The sequence below is a fragment of the Tupaia chinensis genome, unplaced genomic scaffold (genome assembly GCF_000334495.1).
Source record: "Tupaia chinensis unplaced genomic scaffold, TupChi_1.0 Scaffold000484_1, whole genome shotgun sequence".
NCBI classification, from domain to species: Eukaryota; Metazoa; Chordata; class Mammalia; order Scandentia; family Tupaiidae; genus Tupaia; species Tupaia belangeri.
Genome location: NW_006159996.1, coordinates 696,638 through 705,847, shown reverse-complemented (window position 1 = coordinate 705,847; position 9,210 = coordinate 696,638). Strand labels below are relative to the sequence as shown.

The 9,210-nt window shown below is 40.9% G+C and overlaps 1 protein-coding gene across 1 annotated transcript in view; it reads right to left on the bottom strand.

The window, feature by feature from the left end:
- Positions 1-2,485: 2,485 nt before the first annotated feature.
- UBE2D2 (ubiquitin conjugating enzyme E2 D2) overlaps positions 2,486-9,210 on the bottom strand; it is a 36,101-nt gene continuing 29,376 nt past the window's right edge. Inside the window, exons 5-6 of the mRNA XM_006156191.2 lie at positions 8,716-8,809; positions 2,486-3,420 (exon numbers count right to left, since the gene is read on the bottom strand). Coding sequence (XP_006156253.1) covers positions 3,375-3,420; positions 8,716-8,809 — 140 coding nt within the window. The 3' untranslated portion in view covers positions 2,486-3,374. The remainder of the gene's footprint in view (positions 3,421-8,715; positions 8,810-9,210) is intronic.

The following is a 9,210-nucleotide window of genomic DNA, read 5'->3' as shown; positions in this document are numbered from 1 at the left end:
GCCCCCAAGGAAGTCTATGTTTCCTTCTTAGCTGTACATGGATACACAGACCAAGAGTTGCGACCTTCAGGTAATTGCATGTGAAAAACCTGTTTTCTCCTGCATAACATCACATCCTCCAAAATAACCCACCACTTCAAATGAGTGTTTCACAATGGGTAAAAGATGACTCAAAAGGAGATGGATTCAGAACACGGGGGAGAATTTGTCGTAGGGATATAAAGATGCTTATTCCTAATTTGAAAGTAAGGAAAGATATGGTCACAATTCAGAACACACAGGAAGGGAAGAAAGTTCTATTAAAACCTCACCACTGAGTGTATTAAGGGGTGCCATGCAGAGCACACTGAGACTAAGCAAGAATTTCATCTTAATTGCCGACAAGGGATAGTTTTATAGGCATTCCAACAGTAATTTAGAAATAATCCACTTTCCTGACAGCCTACCTAGGGCTCTGAATAACTTGCTGAGGCCAAAAGGAGTGAGAGAGAATGAAGACTGGAACAGATAGAAATGGAAAATGGAATAGCTGTACTGTCAGATCAGTGCTGACAAGAAGTTCCTCTCTCTTTCTGATCACATTCTCCTGCTCTCTGCAGACCTTCCTGGCCCCTTGTCACCCCTGCAGCCCTCCTCCCAAGTCTTCCTACTAACCCACGTGTAGAAACTGACAGTATAATACTCTCTATGAACATTGGCCAGTAGCTGGATGCAAGCATCTGAAATGATTTAGAGAGTGCTACAACTATAACTTGACAAAGTATTCTTATTAAGAAGTAAACAAAAAGAAATCCACAGACTGCATAAGTCTCTTTCAACCACACCCTTGCCAAGACAGTCAAGGTTGTTGCAGACTTGTGACAAAGTCAGAGACTCTTGTAAAAGAGCAATGTGATCTCAGGTGAGAACCGCCCTTAGTGGCACATATTTTGTGAGTGGAGAAAGGTAGACTCTCTCACTGTGCCTTTGTTCTGGGCAAGGCACATGGACACATGCTGGACTGAACATGCTTCCTACTCAAATGGGCAAGACCAAACTGCACCTAAGGACTTAATGTTGCCTGAGACTATCCAAAACCTTTCATCTGGCACCTGTGCACCAGGGTAATGGCTTTTATTTAGCACTTAAAAATACTTAAGAACATACTTATGAAAATATTCCCATCATGACCTAAGAATGGTAATAAGCTGGCTGCTAAGATGAGAGTCAAATAAAGAATAGGCTTTCAGTCAATAATATAGTTAAAGCCAGCCCAAAACCGATAAATTCCCACCTGCTCATGATACTGAGAACTTAGGGTAATTTTACTCAGAGCATCAATTCTAACCCCTTTCCCCACAATTGTTAACAGTCAAACCTTTTCTGCAAGCATCCTTGAAACGCATATAAGTAGCCAGCAGCTAAAATGCAGAACTTTAAGTAGTTTTAGGTTATATCACAGGAAGTTCCCAGATGGAAAAGCAGTGACACTGAGAGATGAGACAAGGTAAGTTTAAAACCAGAAGCGCTGGACATTTATTCCTCAATTGTTGTGCAAGACTGTAAAGATGCATTTGAAAGAACCTGATGACTGGAGAGGAGCAGCCATGGCCTAGTTTACAATTAGAGTATGAAAAGAGGAGAAAAAAAGGCAACTTGCCTGGTTTACAGGAATGATGTTTCTGGCAAACACAGTTGTTTACAAGTTTCAAACTACATTTTACTAGAGTCAAGGGAAGACTTCAAAAAGACACATACAGTACAATTTAAAATTGGATGAACATCCTGCAAATGTTAGTGCAAGGTAATTATGTGGACTCTCCCATACAAGACTGTGCTCATGTTTCCCAGGTTTGGTCAACCTTGCTCTTTTATAATTCCAATCACAGAGGCTTACCAAGTAGCAATGCCTCTGTGTGTGTATGTTTTGTTTTTGGAGAGGTTTTTGCTATAGGGCAGTGTGCACTTACCAGAGAGATGGAAAGCAAGAAATCACGCCCCTAGGGGGCATGGCCACACCGCAATCCCTTCTCCTCCATTCTCCTCTCAGGATCTTGGGCACACACGCGCACGCGCCTGGAGTGAGTTTAAGCCACTGGGTCCTGCTCGAAACGTGGTCAACTACATGGGAGTCCAGCGACATAACCATTAAACCATCTGCTGGTCCCCGCCTCTGTGTTTTATGTCCTGTTTACCAAGGGAATGTCGCAAGGTTTTGGTGAAATGCAGCTGAGTTTCATTAATAAAGGAAATTCTTATTTAGTTAACAGTCATGTTCCTAAAAGCCTGCACATACAAATTTTCTGAAAATGGTTTTAAGCTTATGCTTCCTACCTTCTTCAATAAAATGACTCTCGAGATAACTTTTTTACTATGTAAACTGGAATTGTTTCATGATTTTGAAATGTAACCAATATAAATGAAAAAATTTCAGGGGTGGGGGAAAATCCACCACTAATCTCAGCTAGACGAAGTTCTTAAAATCAAAAAGCCTATTCACACAAAATTATATGTAATGACTGTAGTAATCAGTTTATTACACAGATTAATCATTCTTGAACGTACCAGCTCCAGAGGAGCAATTGGGTCTTTAAATATACACAAGTATTTCCATCAAATGAATTTTCACCCTTACATCCAAATAGACCTAAGCAGTTAAAAACATAAGAAAAATAAGAGCTATTAGCTATGTATTAACTGAGAAACCACATACAAACCAAGGAATATGGAAGAGAGAAAGGGGGCTTGAAAGGACAAAGGTTGATGGGGTGGGGAAATGTAAAAGAGTTGGGAACAAAGCCCATCACACATTATGTACTAATAGCTCCAATCCATTTAAATGTTGACCAGTTAAACTTAGACTTTAAAATACAAGATGTGGGTAGAGTTTAATCTGGTTGATCAGAACTTTCACCTAAGATATAGGTCCTTTGGAATAAAATGAATACAGAAACAGCTTCAGGTTCTTCACTTTGCTTTTCGTAACTGTTAGAATTTAAATGGATTCCACTTAAAAACAATCTCCTACAGGTCAGTGGAGCTTTTCTTCCCCATCCAAGCACACGCCATACCCACCCACCCCTCACACCTTGCCCGTTATTGAACTTTAAATCAATAAGGAAAGCTTTTAGTCTCACACCTAGATTTATGCCTGGAGAACTGGCTTGTCACACACACACTTCTCTGCTAGGAGGCAATGTTGGTACAGAAGTACAGTATTCTAGTTTGTTGTTCCAAGTATGTACAACACGCAGCACTGCTGTATCAGGTAAACATGTGCACAGGGGAAGATGAGGCGTGGGCTCATAGAAAGCAGTCAAATGGAAATCAAAAGGACTTTCTCTTTCAGAGTTCCCCTATCTTTATTTGTAGAGGTTATCCAATAATTTCTTTAATTACATCGCATACTTCTGAGTCCATTCCCGAGCTATTCTGTTGTACCTGTACACACAAAGAGAAGCTTGGCTTAACACAGGTGATAAGTCAATACGTAAACATATTTATACATTGTCTCATCTAGTAACTTGAGGGAAAAAAAACTCATAGGACATTCAAGCAAAGCTACATTTCTGTTCCAAATTTATTTGTTTCCTTTTTTAAAAAGGAATTATTCAATTTTTCTTTGGAGAGGTTCTTGCTATAGGGCATGTGAGCTTGACAGACAAGAGACAGACAGACAGAGAGAAACCACCCCCCGGGGAGATGGTCACGCAGCAATCCCTTCTCCTCTATTCTCCTCTCAGGATCTTGGGCATGCATGCACATGCGCCTGGTGTGAGTTTAAGCTACCAGGTGCGGGACTCGAACTGCAGTTGACTGCATGGGAGTCCAGTGACAGAGTGATTACGTCAACTGCAGGTCCCAAGAATTATTCAATTTTACTTATTTATTTATTATTATTATTCAATTTGACCAGAGAATGAGAGAGAGAGAGAGAGAGAGAGAGAGAGAGAAGGAGAATGAGAAAGCAACCCGCCAGGTCCAGGACACGAAACATGGTTGGCCATGTGGGAGTCCAGCACTTGAACCACCATGGCACTTGCCGACTCCCATTTATTTTCTTTTTTAAAAACACTTTGCCAGGTGGGTATGTGTGCTCAGAGACAGAGAGAAAGCCAAAAAGCATGTCGATGGGGAATGGTCATGCCACAATCCCCTCCCCTTTTCCCTCCATCTCTCCTTCCTTGTAGGTATTTTGGGCATACATATACCCATACCCAGTGTGTTTCTCAGGCCACTGGGTCCAGGACTCAAACCATGCCACTGGCCACATGGAATCCAGCAACCTTAACCACTACACCACAGGTTGGCATTTAATTCAATGATGGTGAGAAAGAATTATAAAATGAGAAGCAATTTCCTGTAAATGCTACTTAGAGGATTTTGATTAAATTTTAGCATCTGATAGTCTATGCACTTGCTCGACTGATTTCTACAAGACTGTCAATTTTTTTTTTTTAAGAGAGATTTTTGCTATAGGGCATATGTGCTTGCAGGAGAGACAGAGACACAGAAAGTAAGAAATCATACTCCAGCGGGGATGGCCACAAGGCAATCCCTTCTCCTGTGTTCTCTTCTCAGGATTTTGGGCATACACAAATACATGCACACATGCATGAACACACATGCGCCCAGCATGAGTTTCAGGCCTCCAAGTCCAGGAATCGAACCACAGTCAGTCATGTAGGAGTCCAGAGATAAAACCATTATGTCATCTGCTGGTCCTAGACTTTCAAATCTTGATGCATTTATTTGAGGTTCTTAAGATTATATAATTCTACATCAGATGGTTGTTGAAATCATAAGCTTAATATTTTCCTATATATCAATAAAAAAACTGGTTCTGACAGAACTTATTGCAACAACTTGGCTGGCAAAATAAACAGGTTTATTGCTCCAGAAAATATTCCAGTAGTAAAATAAGCAAGAGTAAAATATTCTGTAATTCTTCTAGATGGAGGGTCAGCCCCAGGGCTCAGTAATTAAGAACTATGCAGAGGATGGGACCAGCAGTTAGCGTAATGGCTATGTCGCTGGACTCCCATGTAGTCGACGGCGGTTCATGTCCTGGACCCGGTGGCTTAAAACTCACGCCGGACGCGTGTGCGTGCGTGCCCAAGATCCCAAGAGAATGGAGGAGAAGGGACTGCGGCATGGCCATCCCCCCTGGGAGGGTTTCTGTCTCTCTGCTCTCTCTGTCTGTCTGGTGAGCGCATGCGTCCTATAGCAAAAAAATCTAATTAAAAAAAAAAAAAAAAAAAAAAAAAAAGAGAAGAACTATGCGGAGGAAACTGAGATCCTACAAGGCTCAAGAGATTTTGAGTCCTGGCCCTGATGGCCTGAAAAGGACGCTAAGCATACACAACACACTTGCCTAGAATCTTGACAAAAAGTGGAGAAAAAATACTGTAGTATACAATCAGGCCCTGCTGTGGGGCGCTTTGTCTTTCTCTCTTACACACGTACCCTCTGGCATAATAAATAAATATAAATGGATAAATAAATAAATAAATAAATAGGGGGGACCAGCAAATGTCATAATGGTTATGTTGCTGGACTCCCACGTAGTCCACCGCTGTTTAAGTCCTGGATCCGGCAACTTAAAACTCACATCGGACATGTGTGCATGTGTGCCCGAAAGTTCAGGACTGGAGAAGGAGTTGCAGTGAGGTCATCCCCCACCCTGGAAGGTCATTTCTCACTTTCTGTCTCCCTGGCAAGTGCATGCACCCTATAGCAAAAATCGCTCAAAATAAATAAATAAATAAATAAATAAATAGGAGATGCAGAGAAGTTCTGCTAAACATTATCACAGTAAGTTAGAAAATGTCTACTGGTAGGGGACCAGCAGGTGGCATGGTGGTTAAGGTGCTGGACACTCCCACATGGCTGACCATGGTTCAAGTCCTGGGCCTGGTAGCTTGCTTTCTCACTTTCCCCCTCTCTCTTTCTCTGTGTCTCTCTCTCTCTCTGATCAAATTAGAATAAATAAAATAAATAAAGTTAAATAATTCAAAAAATAAAGAAAGAAAATGTCACTGGTAAACATAGTTAACATTCATGACTATAATTCTAGATACTGAACAAAATAATTCTTCAATTAAAAAAAATTATTTGTGAGACTGGCAAGTGGTGTGGTGTTTGAGGGTGCTGGACTCCTGCATGGCCGACTGTGGTTTGAGTCCCGGACCTAGAGGTTTTCTCTCTCTCCCTGCCCCCATCTCTGGTCAAAATGAAATAAATAAATACATAAAGACTTTATTCTCAATGTTAATAAATATATAGCCATAGACACTGGTAAGACTTAAACACGGATAAAACTAAACTAAGACTCAACTGCTGTACTACTTCTAGGCCAGCTAGCATGGTAGTAAAGGCAGCTGGATCCCACATATTTGATTGAGTGGTTTGAGTGCTGGACCGAAAGTCTTGAAAGACACACAGGGAATGTATATACGTGCCCAAAATTTGGAAAGGAGGAAGAAATGGAGAAGGAATTATGGTATGACCACTCTCTATGGGGGTGCTTTCTCACTCCCCCTTCTCTGGTGAGTCTACTCGTCTTCTAGCAAAAAAAAAAAAAAAAAAAAAAAAATCAAGTTTTATTTATTTAGTTATTATTTAAAAATTTGTTATAGGACAAATGTGCAAGAGAGAGAGAGAAAGAGAGAAAGGAAATGAGAAAGCAAGGTGACAGGTCTGGAATTCTAGCACCTCAACCATCATGCCTCCTGCTGGTCTTACAAATTAAAAAAAAAATTATTGTTTATTTAATTTTATTTATTCATGCATTTATTTTAATTTGATCAGAGAGAGACAACAGAGAGAGAGAGCGCACGTGTGCAAAAGGGAGAAAGGAAGCTGCCAGGTCTGGGACTCGAACTGTGGTTGGCTATATGGGAGTGTCCTGCACCTTAACTACCATGCCACTGGAGGCCAGTGGGTGGCATGGTGGTGAAGGCGCTGGATTCCCACATAATTATTTGATGACCAGACAGTGATGTGATTATGGCAGCTGGATCTCACATGGCTGACTGTGCTGTTCTAGTCCAGACTACTCTTTAATAATTCAAAGAACAAGGGCTACCAGATGGTGTAACGGTTATGTCACTGGACACCTACATGGCTGACTGTGGTTCGAGCTCCGGACTCAATGGCTTGAAAATCACACCAGGTACATGTGTATGTATGCCCAAGACCCCAAGAGGAGAATGTAGAAGGGATTTGGTGCAGCTGTCCCTCAAGGGGGCTGATTTCTCACTTTCCCTCTCACTGTGTCTGTCTGTCTGTCTGTCTCTCTCTCCAGAGAATGCATATGCCCTAAGGCAAAAACTTCTTAAAATAATTCATAATACAATGCTAAAGTATCTGAAGTATACATAAAGTTTTGCTTTTAAAGGAAACTTGGGGAGGCCAGCAGATGGCATGGTGGTTAAGGGTGCTGGACTCCCACATGGCCAACCATGGTTCGAGTCCCGGACCTGGTGGCTTGCTTTCTCACTTTTCTTCTCTCTCTCTCACTCTGTCCCTCTCTGGTCAAATTAAAATAAATAAATAAAGTTAAATAAAATAATTCTTAAAAAAAAAAAAGGAAAAAGAAACTTGGGGATTTCCTGTATGATGGCACTTATTCACTCTCTTCTTTTAGATTATGCCAAATGGCAGAAAATCAATTCTCTTTTCCCACTAATTTATAAATACCTATATAAGTCAAATGGAAGGGGAGGGGGAGGCAGGTAGTGTTCTCGTTAAGGGTGCTGGACTCCCACATGGCTGACAGTGGTTCGAGTCCTAGACCTGGAAGCTTGCTTTCTCACTTTCTCTCTCTCTCTCTTTCTTTCTCTCTCTCCCTCCCTCCCTCTCTGGTCAAATTAAAATGAAGTAAGTAAATAAATAAAGAAGTAAATAAAACTAAAAACAAAACAAAAAACCCCAATAACATATATGTATTTTTTAAAAAAAGACAAATGGTACCTTTATGCAAAATACTTTATATGTCAAAAGCCAGGCATAGGGACCAGCAGTTAACATAATGGCTATGTTGCTGGACTCCCATGTAGTCGACTGTGGTTCAAGTCCTAGACCTGGTGGCTGAAGCTCACACTGGGCACATGTGCGTGTGTGCCCAAGATCCTGAGAGGAGAATGGAGAAGGGATTGTGGCGTGGCCATCCCCCCTGGGGGGGTGATTTCTCGCTTTCTGTCTCTCTTTCTTTTTCTGGAGAGTGTATGCGCCCTATAGCAAAAACCTCTCAAAAAAGAAAAAAAAAGCGAAGCATAAGTTAGAAATCTGTTGGAAAATATACTGTAAGAAAGATTTTCTAGAGACCAGCAGATGGTGTAAAGGTTGTCGCTGGACTCCACATGGCTGACTATGTTTCAAGTGGCTTAAAAATCACACTAGAAGCATGTATGTGCATGCCCAATAACCCCAGAAGAATTAAGAAAAAGGGATTTCGGTATGGTCATTCCCCCCTGGGGGGTGTTTCTCACTTTCCCTCTCACTGTTTCTCTCTCCCTGGAGAGTATCTGTGCCCTAAAGCAAAAACCTCTAAAAAAATGTTTTTCTAGATAAAATTCATATAAATTATATCATCCACTTCTAGTACTCCTTTTTTCAGAGTATATTAGGCCTTCATTTTAAATATCTAAACCACATTCACCTCTTAGATAAGAAAAATCTGAAACAGACATCTTCATTTCACTAGATACCTTTACGTCTAGAAACCATACTTACTTTTCTCTATCTGTTTTGTAGATCCGAGCAATCTCAGGCACTAAGGGATCATCTGGATTGGGATCACACAACAGAGAACAGATGGATAAAAGTACTAGAATGGAAAAAACACATAAATTAGTAGAGGTTAAAAGTAAAGGATTAAGAAAACCATGAGATGGATGTCAACATATGAGAAAATACTAAGCATCAATTTATATTGTATTGCCTAGCAGTACTGTAAGCTCTATTTAAATTTATATTTTTAGAATTATTTATTACTTTTATTTTATTCATATTCATTATTTCTTTTTTTTTTCTTTTTTTTGGGAGAGGTTTTTGCTATAGGGCACGTGCGCTCACCAGAGAGAGAGAGACAGAAAGCGAGAAATCACCCCCCAGGGGGGATGGCCACACTGCAATCCCTTCTCCTCCATTCTCCTCTTGGGATCTTGGGCACGCACGCACACGCACCCGGCGTGAGTTTAAGCCACCGGGTCCGGGACTCGAATTGCG